This window comes from Oryctolagus cuniculus, chromosome 11 (genome assembly GCF_051225735.1).
Source record: "Oryctolagus cuniculus isolate XC-2025 breed Fujian yellow rabbit chromosome 11, ASM5122573v1, whole genome shotgun sequence".
In the NCBI taxonomy this organism is placed as follows: Eukaryota; Metazoa; Chordata; class Mammalia; order Lagomorpha; family Leporidae; genus Oryctolagus; species Oryctolagus cuniculus.
Window position 1 is genome coordinate 98,210,251 of NC_142877.1, and position 18,060 is coordinate 98,228,310.

The window sequence follows — 18,060 nt, forward strand, 5'->3', positions numbered from 1 at the left end:
ACAACAGCTGGAGCTGATCCAAGCCAGGAGCCAGGAGCTTCTTCCAGCGTCCCAAGCAGGTGCAGAGTACCGAGCACTTGGGCTATCTTTCCCTGCTTTCCCAGACCATAAGCAGAAAGCTAGATAGGAAGAGGAGCAGCCAGATGTGAACTGGCACCCATATGGGATACTGGTGCCACAGGCAGAGGCTTAGCCTACTATGCCAAGTGCTGGCCCCAGACTGACCAGATTAATAACCAGTTAAATAACCAGATTTCAGAGAATATCAAAGGTAGCGTTAGAACCAGGAAATGCTCAATCCACCGTTGATATTTTCTTTCTGCTTGGTTAAAACTAGTACAACATGGCTCACTACTTTGTAGTCAGTTGAAGTAAAGAAAATTGTAGTTCATTCCCTTTGCATCTGTTGGTCTTTCTTTTGATGGGTGTGTTTTATTTTTATTTTTATTTTAGACTTAGGTGCTATTGTGTGTAAGTACATTTGTACTATTGTATACAGAAACCTTAAAACTACTGCTTTTAAAGTCTTTTGCTGTTTATACTACCTCAGATTATTTGAGTAAGGTGCATGTCAGTGGAAAATAGCATAAGCCTATAGACAGGAAAATTGATGAATATATGTCTTGCCTGCTGCTAATTTGTAAAAAAAAAAAAAAAAGTACACTAATAGTAAATAATAAACTTTGAAGACAGTTTTAAAACCCCACTTTCTCTACTACCTTCTTTTGCAGCTGCTGGGTAGTAGTAGCGCTAGCTGAAGAAATAATGTCCAGGTTTTTTTTTTCATAGACTGCCTCTGATAGGAAAATGCTTAGTAATGGCACAGGCACGCCCTCCAACTCAGTGGCCATTTTGTACTGTAGTTCTTATGGAGAAACAAGTGGGAATCAGCAAAGAAAGAAGTGTATGGATCAAAAAAGAATATGGGCAAGAAGCAAAACATTTTTCATCTAGACGAACCGGAAAAATTACAGCCATGCTGTCTGTGAGTAGTTTAATGAGTTGGACCAATTTTTATGGACTCTTTTAGCTTAATTGTTTTTATTCTATGATTAGATGTTGCTTTGCTGATTCCGAGGAACAATTAATGCTTGGAATTGGGGCTTTTGTTCCAGTAGTTTAGAAGTTACATTGAAATGGGTAAGCTCCAAGAAAGTATGCCCTATTTGTTTTATGTTTTTAACTTCGTAGGATTCTATCCTTTCATATTATCCAAGATTTAGGGGAGGGAAAGGCAGTAACTCGTTAATTTAAAATTATACTTTCTGGTCGTATACTGAATTAAAGATAAGTAAGAAGTGTATAGAATTCACTGTCTTGGCAATATAATTAATAGTGAAGGGGAAACTTATTTTCCATTGTAGAGTTTTGTTAATGTTTATAGTTTTAGCTCTTTAAGTAGCTTCTTCGTTAAAAATTGAGGAAATTCCTGCCTTGTATAATTTCATAATGACTTTCTTCCTTATCATTGTATTTCATGGTGTTCTGAGGCTAGCCTACAGAAATAAAGAAATAATAGCAATTAGTGACGGGAGTTTATCCCTTTCTATAGTATCCTCCTCAAAAAAATTGCTGTTTTATAGATGATAATCACCTTTATACCTGTAGCTATTTCTTTTACTCAGATAAAAGGTTTTTCAAAGTATTTTAAAATAATTAATAAACGATTTCCAAATAAATAGTATTCTCCTATCAAATCCCTTTCATTACAGATATCTTTTCCTTGAAGATTTTATTTTGAACAAAAAGTCTTTTAAAAGTTCCCTTGCCATAGTAGAAACTTTTAAAAGTGTATAGCTTACCTTGTTCTATACATAGTACTTTTCTCTACAGAAATTAAAGGTCAATAAAAATTTTAAAAGGAAAGTTACTGTAAGTAATTTGATGAATTCCGCAACTTGGAAATGGAAACCAAACCTGTCTTTGGTTCTTTGAGCCAGGATGAGCATAGATTCATATGGATGGGAAGTGTCAACAAAGAAGTTACTGGTTAGGCATCATTACACAGTTTTAGTGGTTTCTGCCAGTGCTTGGTGCTCAGACAGCCTTCTCTGTTAGGAGTGTGCCTCTGTTTTCACATAGGCTCTCTGTATTTCATATAGACCGCACAATCTGCTTAACATTTAGCATCTAATAACAGAATTTTGCCAGACCTAATAGTGTGATTTTGATATAGTACTGGCACTTTAAATAAAGAAATGTACAGTAGTTGAAATAGAGTATTGGTTTTTATATGGAAAAGTGCATAGGATTGTTCTATTCATTTTGCTAAACTAACAATAAATCAGACCTCCTCTTTTATTTTTTTTTTTTTTAGCAGTTTGTCCTGAGTTCCTTTTTCCACACAAAAAGCACAAGGATATATTCTCATTATAAAAAATTCTCATTCTCATTATAAAAAATTCAAATTACACAGGGAAAACATCAGGTTCTCCTTAATTCCCTTTTTTTAAATTAATTAATTTATTTATTTTTTGACAGGCAGAGTGGACAGTGAGAGAGAGAGACAGAGAGAAAGGTCTTCCTTTGCCGTTGGTTCACCTTCCAATGGCCACTGCAGCCAGTGCGCTGTGGCCAGCGCACCACGCTGATCCGATGGCAGGAGCCAGGTGCTTATCCTGGTCTCCCATGGGGTGCAGGGCCCAAGCACTTGGGCCATCCTCCACTGCACTCCCTGACCACAGCAGAGAGCTGGCCTGGAAGAGGGGCAACCGGGACAGAATCCAGTGCCCCGACCGGGACTAGAACCCGGTGTGCTGGCGCCGCAAGGCGGAGGAGATTAGCCTAGTGAGCCGCAACGCCGGCCCCTTAATTCCCTTTTTCTTCCCCAGCTCCCCCTTTCTCTCCAGAAGTAACCACAGTAGTGGTATATTTTCTTCCTGATCATTTCCAATGCAATTACATTTCTGTATTTGTGTATATGTATGCTTGTGGCATACATAGGTATATTATATAATTTGATTGTATGGGTTTTTTTTTAAACACAAATAGGGTTCTTAAGTGGTTGTAGTAGTCAGTAATCTTGTATATATATTTTGCCAATATTTTTATAATTATATCCATAGGTTAGATGCCTAGTGGTGGAATCTCCAAGGTCAGTGGATGTATGCATTTATATCTTCATACCTATACTCCCATTATTGTGTATTCCCCACACCCTTGCCAACACTAAATATCATCAAACTTCCTAGTTGTTGCCAAATAATAGATAAAAATTCTCTTTGTTTTAATTTTCATTTCTTCTATCAAGGGTAAAGTTTAATGTTTTCATTTAGGTTAACCAAATTGTAATTTTTTCCCCTTCAAACTACCTCTTTATATTCCTTGACCATTTCTACAACTAAAAAAAAATCTTTCTTATTGGTGTATAGTGACTTACTGCAAATTAAAGAAATTTATTGCATCATAGGCTAGTTGATTTTTCTCTACATTTCCAGTAAGATTTATTTTAAAAACTCACTGAGCTAGTTTTGAAAGTAATTAGTAAGAATAGACTACTATTGTTTTTAATAGTCTCCAAGAAACTTTGTGCCAATTTCTAACCCTGAGGAACCTGAGGCACTTTTTTTTGGGGGGGGGGGGTAAAAATTTAGTTATTTTATTTGAAAGGCAGAGTTACTAGGGAGGGTGGGAAGGTTGACAGAGACAGTAGGAGCTGGGTCAGCCTGAAGCTAGGAGCCAAGAGCTTCTTCCAGGTTTCCCACCTGGGTGCAGGGTCTCAAGTACTTGGGCTGTCCTCCGCTGCTTTCCCAGGCACGTCAGCAGGGAGCTGGACCAGAAGTGGAGCAGCCAGGACTCTAACCGGTGCCCATAGGATGCTGGTGCCGCAGGCAGGGCTTTCCCACTGTAGCATAGTGGCAGCCCTACACATTTTTTTTACTGAACTCTTACATGAGTTATAGCTCATCTGAAACAAAAGTAATATAATTGGAAATAAATATAGATATTATCAAAGAATAATGCTGACCTATTTTGAGGTTTTTTAACTTAGTCTGTTAAATAGATTTTAAATTTCAAGTCCAGTTTCTGGTTAAAAAAATAAACTTTACACAATACTACATCACACCAGTTTAATGAACCTGTTAACTCAAATTTCAACCTCAAGGATTATAATTTTTCTAAGATGGACAGATTCTTTTACCCTTTAATTGAATGACATGCCAAGTAAGGCAAAGATGCTCCTGAAATAATCAGTTTCTTGTAATGCACACTAAAGCAGATAAGCAAAAGAAGTGTATGAAAAGATAGACAGAAATGGGTAAAAGAAAATTACTTGAGCCTGAGTGCTAGTAATTAACCAAACACTGCATCCACAGAAGAAATTTTCCAAGGTCTAGGAACACACACCTCTTCAAAGTGATGCTGGGTTTCTGGATGCCCTCAAGCTGTCAACCATGAGGTAAAGGGCCTTTCTCTCTAGCAGAGCCTCCAGCAGCTAATGCATTTTCAAAGTGAATTCTCACAGGGAGTGGCATCACAGTGAGATGTGTCTCTAATGGCAGTTTGAAAGCATTAGTGTTTATTGCCCCAGAAGCTATATTAGCATCCAGATGTCAGCCTAGGAGGGAAAGTCCCAGACCCAAATGGTATCATTTGTGTATTGGCAAACAATTAGTATAGCTGTCAATCAACCAGTATAAAGTAACAGACTTCCTTGCTATCTGCCAACCACCTGGCTCAGTTATGGATAAGAACCTACACCTACTGTCCTCCGGTAGGAAAAAAGTGTGTCTGAACAGGATCACACAGAACTAGCATCCTCCATTGGTATATCTTGTAACTGGAGGTAAAAGCTGCTCTACTGTCAGAAATGAGCAGTTGGCTAATGTGCCTGGGAAAGCAGCAGAAGATGGCCCAAGTACTTGGGCTCCTGCCACCCACATGAGAGACCTGGATGGAATTCCAAGTTCCTGGCTTTCTCCTGGCCCAACCTGGACTGGTGTGGCCATTTGGGAAGTGAACCAGCAGATGAAAGATCAGTCACTCTCTTATTCTGGCCTTCCAAATAAATAAATTGTTAAAAAAAAAAGAAAAGAAAAGAAAAAAATGTATAATGGGAAAAATTCAAGGACCATTTCCAGACACTCACCACCTATGACCCCTGTAGCATGTAGAAAACAAAGCCTTGGAATATTTGCTTTATTTAGTTTTAGCTTTCTACCAGAATGCCATTAGCACTTAGTCATTAGTATCTGCAAGACAGAACAGACAGTGAGGAACCAGTCAGAATGTGCCCAGTAGTTGTTGCAGGCTACAAGTTGCTTTCCTAAAAGAGTTTACAGCTCTGAGATCACCCTCTTCTGAAAAAGGAAAGAAAGTCTAAAGGGTGCCTGGGGTTAGTGCGAAAAGAGCATGGAGAGTTCAGACCAGGACAGAGGAAGTGACAGTAGAAAAACAGAAAGAAACATTGTAACAGTGGCTGTTGCGCTACAAGATGTGGATACCAGTTGTTACTTTGCCTGATAGACTACTGGGTTGTGAGCATATAGGACCTGGCCCAGAACCCACAGGGAATTGCTTCCAGAACCCCTTGCAGATAACAGAGTCAGCAGATGCTCAAGGGTCCCGCATAAAATGGCCTACGGATATCCCCTGGTTTACTTTAAATCATCTTTTAATTATTTATCACATGTATTTCAATGTAAATGCTATATAAATACTAACTAAAGAAGTCAATACATTCATTATAGATGTGATTTTTTTCCCAGATATTTTTTGTCTGTGTTTGGTTGAATCTGCAGATGGAAAACTCGTAGATATGGCAGGCCAATCAGTAGCCAATGGAAACCACTCAGTAAGGTGCCATTTAGGGAAGAGGCTTGGTTTATTTAGATATCTAACTTTCCTAATATTATCTGTGACCCAATTAGATAAGTGTTGTCACCTCAAGAGAAATTTCTAAATAAGGAAATCTGTTTTGGAAAACTGAAGTTTAGTTGGATGAACATGAAATACATATAGAAATAACCTAGTAGTTTAACTCAGAATTCTTACACGTTTAAAACTTTAATCCTTACTAAAATGAACATGAGATTGTATAGAAAACTAATTTTTAGGTATTTTAATTACTGTAATATATTTCTCTGCCTCTTTAAAGGTTCCTGTTGATCATCACAATATCTTTGGGGAGTGGAGACTACATGAAGTGTCAACAGCCTAGGGGTTGAATGAGCCATTTTCTTGAAGCACTTGTTCAGCAAAAATGTGGGGGTTTCCTGTGTATTTGTGTTTATTTTTCCTGCAAAAAATATGTTTTAGCCACTAAAACAATCTTAGCACAACCAAAGCCTCTTGGATATTTTTCATTTAGCAAAATTCTTTCTGGTGCTATGATGTGTTTTTTTTTGTCAGCTAAAATTTACAGGAACAGAGGACCACAAGGGTTTCCTGAGGCAGAGCTCCCACATGCTGCGTCTGAGGATTCTCATATTTCTTTTGGCAGCAGTAACATTCTCTAATACTTTGAAATTATAGCTTGAGACCAGTGCTAATGATTTCTCTTCAAAAAAACAACTTAACTAAAACATTTGTGGTTATATTTTGCTTGAACCAAGGAAAAAAGTTATAAAAGAGAAAATTACTTGGCATCACCTACTCTGCCTTACACTCCACACAAAAAAGTCCATTTCTAAACTATCATTAACCTGTAATGATACTCATAATACGAAAAATAGACATTTCTGTGAACTTAATAGTTGATAAGGCTAATATCCCCAAACCTCTATATGTACAAATGGTTAGGATAGTTTTCTTTTATTTTCAAAGATTTATTTATTTATTTATTCGAATGTCAGAGTTACACAGAGAGAGGAAGAAACAGAGAGAGAGAGACAGATCTTATATTTGCTGGTTCACTCCTCAAATGGCCGCAATAGCCAGAGCTGGGCCAGGCCAAAGCCAGGAGCCAGGAGCTTCTTCCTGGTTTCCCACATGGGTGCAGGGACCCAAGCACTTGGGCCATCTTGTGCTGCTTTCCTAGGCTCATTACCAGGGAGCTGGATTGGAAGTGGAGCAACCAGGTCTCAAACAGGTGCACATACAGGATGCTGGCATCCCAAGTGGCTGCTTTACCTGCTACACCACAACACTGACTTTGGCCCCAGGATAGTTTTCCGTAAGATGTCTCACCTTGCTCTAAAAGAAGAAATAATGTAATACTAAGACAGTATTTGCCTTTTTCACTTTCATTCGCTAGTCTACATTTCTTTTCTTTCTTTCTTTTTTTTTTTTTTTTTTTGACAGGCAGAGTGGACAGTGAGAGAGAGAGACAGAGAGAAAGGTCTTCTTTGCTGTTGGTTCACCCTCCAATGGCCGCTGCAGCCAGCGCACTGCGGCCGGCGCACCGCGCTGATCCAATGGCAGGAGCCAGGTACTTATCCTGGTCTCCCAGGGGGTGCAGGGCCCAAGTACTTGGGCCATCCTCCACTGTACTCCCGGGCCACAGCAGAGAGCTGGCCTGGAAGAGGAGCAACCGGTACAGAATCCGGAGCCCCAACTGGGACTAGAACCCGGTGTGCCGGCGCCGCAAGGCGGAGGATTAGCCTAGTGAGCCGCGGCGCCGGCCTCTAGTCTACATTTCATTCATAGTCCACATTAAAACTGACGTTTTCAAAATTGTCAGTTGTTAATTTTTGGTATGGCTTTTCTTCTTTAATACTGCAAAGAGCAGGAAAAACTTTGAGGCAGTTCTCCCATCTAACTACATATTGGTTTACAGTCCTAGTTTTCTTTGTGTTCTTCCTCCAATAAACTGTAAAACAAAACAATAAATTGCAATAAACATTGAATTCAGAAGCAGATATAAGAATCTAGCAGTTCCTTGCTAATGGCCTGGGAAAAAGCAAGAGAATGGCCCAAGTCCTGGGTCTTGGCTTTGGCCGGGCCCAGCCCTGGCCATCGTGGCCATCTGGGGAATGAATCAGCAGATGGAAGATCTCTCTCTCTCTCTCTCTCTCTCTTTCTCTCTCTCTCTCACTTTCTATCACTCTCTGTAATTCTGACATTCAAATAAATAATAAATATTTATAGAAAAAAAGGAATCTAGCAGTCTTCTATGAAGCCAGACAATAAAGAGATTATGTCAAAATTTGAAACAATACACTTGTCTCAACAAATTTTCTTCAATGTAGAAATACTTTAATTAAAAATATTTTGTTGGCCGGCGCCGCGGCTCCCTAGGCTAATCCTCCGCCTTGCAGCGCCGGCACACTGGGTTCTAGTCCCAGTCAGGGCGCCGGATTCTGTCCCAGTTGCCCCTCTTCCAGGCCAGCTCTCTGCTGTGGCCAGGGAGTGCAGTGGAGGATGGCCCAAGTGCTTGGGCCCTGCACCCCCTGGGAGACCAGGATAAGTACCTGGCTCCTGCCATTGGATCAGCGCGGTGTGCCGGCCGCAGCACGCCGGCTGCAGCGGCCATTGGAGGGTGAACCAACAGCAAAGAAGACCTTTCTCTCTGTCTCTCTCTCTCACTGTCCACTCTGCCTGTCAAAAAAAAAATATTTTGTTTACATTAACATTGTAATGGACTTATTGCCGTTTTAAGTAAAATATTTAAGTTTTTTTGTTTTAATTTCTATTGTGATAAATATCATTAGACATCCACATAAACAAAAGTTTGTAGGGGCCCTTGATAAAAAATTTGAGAGCTGCTGATCAAAATCTAGATTTCTGAGATTTACCAAAAGAGAAAAACTGATAGCATTTTTATTCCCAAAGTTTTTGTGCAAAAACTTTGATAAAAAGTAAAGAAATAATTTCACCAAAAATCTCTGTATTCCTAAAAATTAATCATGTATTACAAGGCTGCTAAGTTCATCTTGTCTGACATTGAGTTAAACAAGGGATGTTTGGTTTTTCAATTGTATGTTGCTGAAATTTAAAGTTTTCTTTTGGCTCATAGATGATTGAAGCATAAAAATAGAGATGAAACAATAAAATAAATGTCACATTTCAGAATATTATAATAAACAATTAAAAGAGCTTTAGCATTCATATAGTATCTGAGTTTATATGTATTAAGAAGTGATATGTAGCCCTTAAGGCATTGGGATCTGGCTAAAAAGCCCATGAGAGTATTTCAGGCATGGAAAGCCAAGACACTGTGGCAAAACAAATGACCTAAATGAAAGATCTCTGTGAGTAAGATCCCAGTGGAAAGAAAGGGCCATCAAAGAAGGAGGTACTTTTTTTTTTTTTTTTTTTTTTTTTTGGTAGGCAGAGTTAGACAGTGAGAGAGAGACAGAGAGAAAGGTCTTCCTTTCGGTTGGTTCACCCCCTAAATGGCCGCTGGGGCCGGCACGCTGAGCTGATCCGAAGCCAGGAGCCAGGTGCTTCTCCTGGTCTCCCATGGTGTGCAGGGCCCAAGCACTTGGGCCATCCTCCACTGCCCTCCCGGGCCACAGCAGAGAGCTGGACTGGAAGAAGAGCAACCGGGACAGAATCCGGTGCCCCAACCAGGACTAGAACCTGGGGTGCCGGTGCTACAGGCGGAGGATTAGCCAAGTGAGCCGTGGCACCAGCCAAGAAGGAGGTACTTTTCTCTGAAGGGAGGAGAGAACTTCCACTTTAATTATGGCCTTGTCTAAATAATGTTGGAGTTTGTGAACTCAAGAGGCTTCCATAGCCTAGACAGCGTATGACAAGAGCCTCAGGTGATTACTGACGTCATAAATAAGAGTGTCGGTTGTTAAATCAACAGCAGGATTCACTGTGCTCTCGCTCCCCATGTAATACCTCTGTCCTTAATGTATTATACTATGATAATTAATGGTAAAACTAGTCTTTAAACAGTACTTTATACTTTGTGTGTCTGTGTGGGTGCAAACTGTTGAAATCTTTACTTAGTATAGAGTTGATCTTCTGTGTATAAGGATAATTAAAAATTAATCTTAATGAATAATGGGATGGGAGAGGGAGTAGGAGATGAGATGGTTTGCAGGTGGGAAGGTGCATTCATTCCCAGTCTCCTAATCTCTGAGACTTTGTCGAATACTCAGTTACATGAAGCCATGAAACAAATGCAGTGATTGCCTTGGCAAGCCACATTTTCCAGAATGGTAGAACAGTGCTTTCTAAGATGAAAGTGATGAAATCTGTCACTATAGCTGGAGAAGAGACCGAAACTACTAAGGCAACATCTATAATTACATAGCACAAGTGGATGTATCACACCTTTAACAAAAAGTATGTGAAACCAGCCAAAAAGTTAACCAGAAGTTTTATGTTTGGAGAAAAGGCAGAATAGGCTACTAATAGAATCACTGTATCACATGACACTGTTGGGCAGTATTTATAGTACACAGGTGAAAACTTAAAGCTGCAGTTTTTTGTGAAATGTAAAATAACAAATGTTGCAGATTATAGTGATAGAATCTGAGTATGTATGCTCTCATATGCAGAACATATATGGAGAAGAAAGTATTGGCTTTTCTTCTGTTTATCATTTTAAAAGAAATCTAATGTTACAGATACTGTGTTTTGTTATTTCGTGAGCTGTGACATAAAGTGGAAAAGGAAGAAGCACTGAGGACAGTGCTGAGGGCACATCAGCAGTTGTGTATGCAATAAACAGAGCAATAACAGGGCTGGTGCTGTGGCTTAGTGGCTTAAACCTCTGCCAGCAGCACCGGGATCGCATATGGGCGCCAGTTCGTATCCCAGCAGCTCCTCTTCTCATCCAGCTCTCGACTATGGCCTGGGAAAGCATCAAAAGATGGTCCAAGTCCTTGGGCACCCGCACCTATGTGGGAGACCCAGAAGAAGCTCCTGGCTCCTGACTCCTGGCTTCAGAATGGCCCAGCTCTGGCCGTTGGACCATTTGGGGAGTGAAGCAGTAGATGGAAAACCTCTATCTCTCTCTCTGTCCGTAACTCTGCCTTTCAAATAAATAAATCTTTAAAAAACAAAAAACAGGCAATACAGTTACCAGAGAACAGTTAGCAGCCAGGAGTTATGCCTTCTGATCTTGGCTGAGTGTGTAATTAGAACAGGTGTCAGAAAATTACGGATGGTGGGTCACCTTTGCCCCCTCCCACTGTTTTTGTATGACTTGTAAACGAAGATTGGTTTTTACATTTTTATGTGGTTGGGGGAAATATCAAAAGGAGGATATTTTGTGATATGTAAAAACTATGTGAAGTTCAGATTCCATGTTTCATAACATCTTATTGGAACGTAACCTTGCTCATTAGGTTTTATATTCTCTATGACTGCTTTCTCATTACAGAAGCCGGCTTGATTAGTTGTGACACAGACCATATGGCCTTCAAAGTCTAAGATATTCACTATCTGGCCTTTTACAGCACAAGTTTGCTGACTCTAAGTTAGAGTAAATCCACTTTGATCCATCTTATTTATTATTCTTCCCCATGAGAGTTCACTTGAAGAAAGGATTCTACTGCCTTAAAAACAAGGTTTTTTTTTTTTAAATATATAAACTTTTCAGAAGTTCAGCCCAAACAAATGTGCTAGTGTTCTTGTTCTTTTGTCACCCTGATGGCAGGATGGGGTTCACAGTTCAGTTTGAAAATACATACTGGGAACTGGCACCACCCGCAGCACCGGAATCCCATATGGACGTCGAGTACCAACTTCCCATCAAGCTCCCTGCTAATGGCCTGGGATTGCAGTAGAAGATAGCCCAAGGGCTTTGGGCACACAGGGGAGACCCAGAAGAAGATCCTGACTCTTGTCTTCAGCCTGGCCCAGCTCTGGCCATTGCAGCCATTTGTGGGATGAACCAGCAGATGGAACATCTCTGTCTCTCTTCCTCTGCCTCTCCTTCTCTGTACTAGATTTTCAGATAAATAAATAAATCTTTAAGAAAAGAAAATACATAGTGGGTAATTCACAGCAATATTTGAATATAGAATATAGATGATATAAAATTTAACCATAAGTGCCACCAAAGATTTTAAATCTGGAAGAGAAATAAAATATTTCTGTATATTTTTTGGATATTTTATTGAAAGAGAGATTTAACATAGTTTAAAAGGAAGGCATTTGACTCAGTTATTTGATTCTAATTGATACTCAACAGATTGCTACCATTCCAGCAAATTTTCATTGTTCCTCATTCTTCATTCTAAAGATCATATTCCCTAAAAGTTTTGGTCTTGGTCTAGTTTATCTACCTCTCTTGTTTTCATAGGATCTAATACATTTCTGTAATTGTTAATCTGCTTGGTATCTCTGTACTAAACTATAAATAAGCTTATTTGATATTTGACTCGCTGGACAAATGAAGGACTACTTTTTATTTTGGGTGGACATAGTCATCTTAACCACTTGGCTGATTGACTTTCCCATTTTGGTGTAGGTTTTGTTTGTTTTTTAATTTATTCATTTGAGAGAGAGAGAGAGAGAGAGAGAACACGCCCATGCACTCTGATGGGGATTCACTCCCCAGCTGTTGGCAACAGTCAGGGCTAGGCCAGCCTGGAGCCAGGAGCCAGACACTCAATCCAGGACTCCCGTGTGGGTGGCAGGAACCCAATTACTTGAGCCATATCACTGCCTCTCAAAATCTGCACTAGCAGAAAGCTGTAGTCAGGAGTTGGAGCAAGGAATTAAAATCAGATACTCCAGTATAGGGCGTAGGTGTCTTAGCTAATGTCTTAACCGCTAGGCTAAACACTCACCCCATTTCTTATTTTAGTTAGTGCAGTATAACGTTTCAGAACATTGGCTTTAGCCTCGGATTTATCAGTCAATCATGTCTTTCCTGTGTTCTTTAGCCTGGTGAATGTTTCTTCATCTATGAAATGGAAATTAGCAGTAATGGTAACGATGAAAATGATGCCTTTTATGGTTTGTTGTGAACCTCAACTGAGATGTTGCAAGTAAAATACTTAGTAAAGACTTTGCCAGCTGGGTACAAGTTGTAAATACCAAGATGGAATCACTTATGTCAAACCCTAACAAAATGGAGCCAGGAAGCCATGAAAGGAGAGTCTTCAGGCAAGTGTGTCTATAACCAGAGCTGTCACAAAGGTCTTTCCCAAACTGGAATTTTCTGGTTAAGTCACTTCCATGAAGACTCTCCAGGCAACAACCAGTACCAATGACCAAACATTACTTCCTATGTTAAGCCCTTGTATCCAGTGGTCTTTGTTTCATAGCAGCTTACATGGATTTCTACTTTTTTGACTTGAAAAATTCCCCCTGCCCCAACCCCATCCATGTGCCTGTGGTCCACCATGCATGTGTATCTCTGATTACAATCCCTTGCTATTCCAGAATAAAATCTTTGTCTTGAAGAGTCAATCTCTCTCTCCCTCTCTCTCTCTCTTGTCGCTCCCCCTCTTCGCGGAGGAACGACACAGGACCCTGCACTGTTCTTTTGTCTGCTCGGCCCTTCCCGGGTTTGCTGCTGGTCCTTCCCGGGTTGGCTGCCGATCCTTCCACCTCTGTGGAAGGGCGGCTCCCCCTGCCACTTTCCCCACTTCCGTGGGGGAGCAGCACACCGCCGGCCAGCTCTCTCGGGGGGCTGCTCCGATGTTATCCGGATGTTCCCTTTAGATGTTCCTGGTGCATGTTGTCTCTCTCCTCCTTTATAGTCCTCTTCCACCAATCCCAACTCTGCTACCCACACGCTGAGTACGCTGCTCTCCTCCGATCAGGAGCAGGATCAGCTCCTGCAGGTTTTTGGTCGAACTGGAGGCAGCTGTGTAGAAGTTGTTTACTCCTCTCCCAGCGCCATATTGTGGGAGAGCAGATGCATAGAATAAGTCTTAATTCCAGTAACTTAGTCTAGTCCGAGTTGCTCCCCACACTCTCTCTCTCTCTCTTTTTTTTTTTTTTTTTTAAGATTTGCTTTATTTATTTGAAAGACGAGTTACAGAGAGAGGTAGAGAGAGAGAGAGAGGTCTTCCATCTGCTGGTTCACTCCCCAGATGGCTGTAATGGCCAGAGTTGCGCCGATCTGAAGCCAGGAACCAGGAGCTTCTTCTGATAAGTTTTGGTTGATGTGTGTGTTGGGGGTTCTTGTTATATTTCTAACACTTAATATACTGTCTATTAAAAGAGTCAGATATTTTGTTGAATGGAATCAGATTTTTACTTAAAAAATTTTTATTTATTACAGAAAGAGACATCTTCCATCCACTGGTTAACTCCCCAAATGGCTGCAATGGCCAGAATTGGGCTGCACCAAAGTTGGGAGCCAAGAGCTTCTTAGAGATCTCCCACATGGGTGAAGGGCCTAAGCCATTCTCCACTGCCCTCCCAGGTGCATTAACAGGAAGCTGGATTGGAAGTGGAGCATCCAGGATACAAATTGGCACCCATATGGGATACCAGCATCACAGGTGGTGGCTTAACCCACTACACCAGAATGCCAGTCCCAGATTTTTACTTCTTATAAATTTTTAATGTATTTTTGTGTTATTTGAAAGAGAGAGAGAGAGATCTTCCATCCACTGGTTCACTCCCCAAATGCCCACAACAGCCAGGGCTGGGCTAGGCCAAAACCAGGAGTCCAGAACTCAATCCTGGTCTTCCACATGGGTAGCAGGGACCCAAACACATGTTACCAATTTTGTGAAATAAAATCTCCTGAGGCTGGCATCAGGGCACAGCAGATTATCCTGTTGCTTTCTACACCAGTATCCCATATCAGACTGCCAGTTCAAGTGCCAGCTCCTTAGTTTCTGATCCAGGTTCCTGCTAATGCATCTGGGAGAGCAGCAGGTGCTGGCCCAAGTGCTTGAGCCCCTGCCATACATGTGGGAGACCAGGATGGAGTTCCTGGCTCTTGGCTTATGCCTGGGCCAGCCGTGGGTATTGCTGACATTTGGGGAGTGAACCAGCAGGTGAAAGATCTCTCTGTCTCTCTACCTTTCAGATAAATAAGTAAATCTTTTTTAAAAAACTGCTATTTGGGGCCGGCACTGTGACACAGTGGGTTAAAGCCCTGGCCTGAAGCGCCGGCATCCCATATGGGTGCCGGTTCTAGTCCGGCTGCTCCTCTTCCCATCCAGCTCTATGCTATGGCCTGAGAAGGCAGTAGAAGATGGCCAAGTGCACCCACGTGGGAGACCTGGAAGAAGCTCCTGGTGCCTGGCTCCGGATCAGCACAGCTCCAGCCGTTGCGACCATCCAGGGAGTGTACCAGCAGATGGAAGACCTCTCTCCCTGTCTCTACCTCTCTCTGTAACTCTGTCTTTCAAATAAATAAAATAAATCTTTTAAAAAATGCTATTTATCGGTAGGAAGTTGTCTAATAATTTTCATCCAACAATTATCACATTCCTGTATGATGTGATAGGAGTTTGTTTTTATTTTTCGGTCTCCTTTTTCCATACAGTTTATAAAAAGTTAAAATATAGATTGAGGGCTTACTAGGTACCAGGGACTGCCATGTGCTTTATATTAATTCAGTTCTTAAAAGAACCATAGTAACTAAATGTTATCTCTTTCTGTTTTCAGGTGAAGCAGCCAAAGTACAGAAAGACTATAAATTGCCATAGGTTACTTAGCTAATATGAGGCAGACTTGGAATTTGAATTTATAGTTTCCCTCCAGAGTTTATGTTCCTAACCACTGTTTTCTAATGCTTTTGTTAGCCATACTCTCTCCCATTTGCCTTTTGCTTTTATGTGAATTGTAGTTTATCTAAGGTAACTTTCTTAAAGAATCTTAAATTTATTTACAGTGCCAAGCATACAAGTAGGATAGATAATACATATTTGTGCTTCAATGAGTTAAAAACTATGACTATGAAAAAATTATGATTAATATAGTATGATTTTTGTTTAATCCTCCTTTGCTTCAAGGAATAATCACTGTAGATCCATTTGGGAACTATCTATAACCAACATTGGCTATTTTGAAGCCATCTACTCTAAGATTACAACAATTTGGGTAAAGAAATGGCTTAACACATCTATTTATAGTCCTAAATTCATTTTTTTCTTGTTACTATTTAAAAAATCTTTATTTTTTATTTAAAATATTTCCTTTTTTGGGTCTTTCTGTTGAATTGTTTGTTGATTGATGGCATTGTATTAGAAACTTTACAAAACTTGAGTATACCAGTCATGATAGCAAAGTTTGATATTGAATTTGGCATTGAAAGCTATAATGATTTTGAAATTTGCTTTGTATGTCTCTTTTTTAGAATTCTCCACTTTACCAGTACTTACAAGATCTAGGACACACAGACTTTGAAGTATGTTCTTCTTTGTCACCAAAAAAAGAAAAATGCACAACAGATGGACAACAAAAACCTACAAGAGTTCCTCCAAAAGTAAGAAAGCATACTCATTATCTATGGCTTAATCTTTTGTTCTTTACCCTAATGACTAAACTGCTGTTTCCCTTACCCATGCCAAAAAAAAGAGTCCTTCGTCACACTGGTTAGGCTTTTTAAAAATAGATTAACTTTGGGCTGGCACTGTGGCATAGCGGGTAAAGCTGTGGCCTACAGTGCCGGCATCCCATCTGGACGCCAGTTCAAGACCCCGCTGTTCCACTTTGGATCCAGCTCTGTGATGTGGCCTAGGAAAACAGTGGAAGATGGGCCAAGTCCTTAGGCCCTTGCACCCACATGGGAGACCTGGGAGAAGCTCCAGTCTACTGGCTTTGGAACGGCACAGCTCCAGCCATTGCGGGTATTTGGGAGAGTGAAAGAACAGATAGACTTAGACTTCTTTTTTTTTTTTTTTTTTTTTTTGACAGGCAGAGTGGACAGTGAGAGAGAGAGACAGAGAGAGAAAGGTCTTCCTTTGCCGTTGGTTCACCCTCCAATGGCCGCCGCTGCAGCCGGCGCACCGCGCTGATCCTGGCAGGAGCCAGGAGCCAGGTGCTTTTCCTGGTCTCCCATGGGGTGCAGGGCCCAAGCACCTGGGCCATCCTCCACTGCACTCCCTGGCCATAGCAGAGAGCTGGCCTGGAAGAGGGGCAACCGGGACAGAATCCGGCGCCCCAACCGGGACTAGAACCCGGTGTGCCGGCGCCGCAAGGTGGAGGATTAGCCTATTGAGCCACGGCGCCGGCTTTTTTTTTTTTTTTTTTTTTTGACAGGCAGAGTGGACAGTGAGAGAGAGAGACAGAGGGAAAGGTCTTCCTTTGCCGTTAGTTCACCCTCCAATGGCCGCGGCCGGCGCACTGCGCTGATCCGATGGCAGGAGCCAGGTACTTATCCTGGTCTCCCAGGGGGTGCAGGGCCCAAGCACTTGGGCCATCCTCCACTGCACTCCCGGGCCATAGCAGAGAGCTGGCCTGGAAGAGGGGCAACTGGGACAGAATCCGGCGCCCCTACCAGGACTAGAACCTGGTGTGCCGGCACCACAAGGTGGAGGATTAGCCTATTGAGCCGTGGTGCCGGCCTCAGATAGACTTCTTATCTCAGCCTCTGCCTCTACCTCTCTGTAACTCTGACTTTCAAATAACTAAATAAATCTTTAAATAAATATATATATATATTATATATGTGTGTGTATATGTATATATATATATATGTATATATATAAACTTGAGAAGCAAATATTGAGAGTGATAGATAAAGCTTCCATCTGCTGCTTAACTTACCCAAATGCCCACAATGGTCTGGGCTTCACCAGGCCAAAGCTGGCAGCTGAGAAGACAATCCAGATCTCCACTGAGATGGCAGGAACCCAGCCACCTGAACCATCACCACTGCCTTCCAGGGTCCGCATTGTCAGGAAGCTGGAGCCAGGAGGCAGAGTCAAGTATTGAACCCATGTACGGCGATGTGAGACATCTTAACCAGTATGTTAGTGCTAGGCTAAACACCTGCCCCAGTAAGACTTTTTATTTTCATCAGTCGTATAAAACTCTCTGCAGATAAACTGAATTCTTGTTGCTGTTTTGAACTGTTTTATGGGTAAATTATATAAGCCAAGGAAATAAACATGTCTTGGGATTAAAATCTATTACTTGTTAAAGTATTGAAGTTATCCTAGGGGAACCAAAAAATAAACTAAAACCTTGTTTAGAGCCTAATAGAGGGGCTGGTGCTGTAGCAAGGCGGGTTAAAGCCCTGGACTGCAGCACTGGCATTCTTTATGGGCACTGGTTCAAGTTCCGGCTGATTCACTTCCA

At 41.3% G+C, this 18,060-nt stretch overlaps 1 protein-coding gene across 31 annotated transcripts in view; it reads left to right on the forward strand.

Annotated features, from left to right (window-relative positions):
- Positions 1-18,060, forward strand: part of VEZT (vezatin, adherens junctions transmembrane protein) — a 90,703-nt gene that overhangs the window by 15,347 nt on the left and 57,296 nt on the right. For 20 of the 31 annotated variants that reach the window (XR_016216942.1, XR_016216941.1, XM_008256901.4 and 17 more), the window contains exon 2: positions 16,115-16,243. Coding sequence is in view for 16 of the 31 variants with exons in the window: in XM_008256901.4 (XP_008255123.1) it covers positions 16,115-16,243 (129 nt within the window). In the remaining 15 variants the exon portion in view is untranslated. Of the gene's footprint in view, positions 1-794; positions 986-16,114; positions 16,244-18,060 lie in introns of those variants that run through there. The other 11 variants (XR_016216940.1, XM_089308774.1, XM_089308775.1 and 8 more) reach the window with 2 other exon arrangements.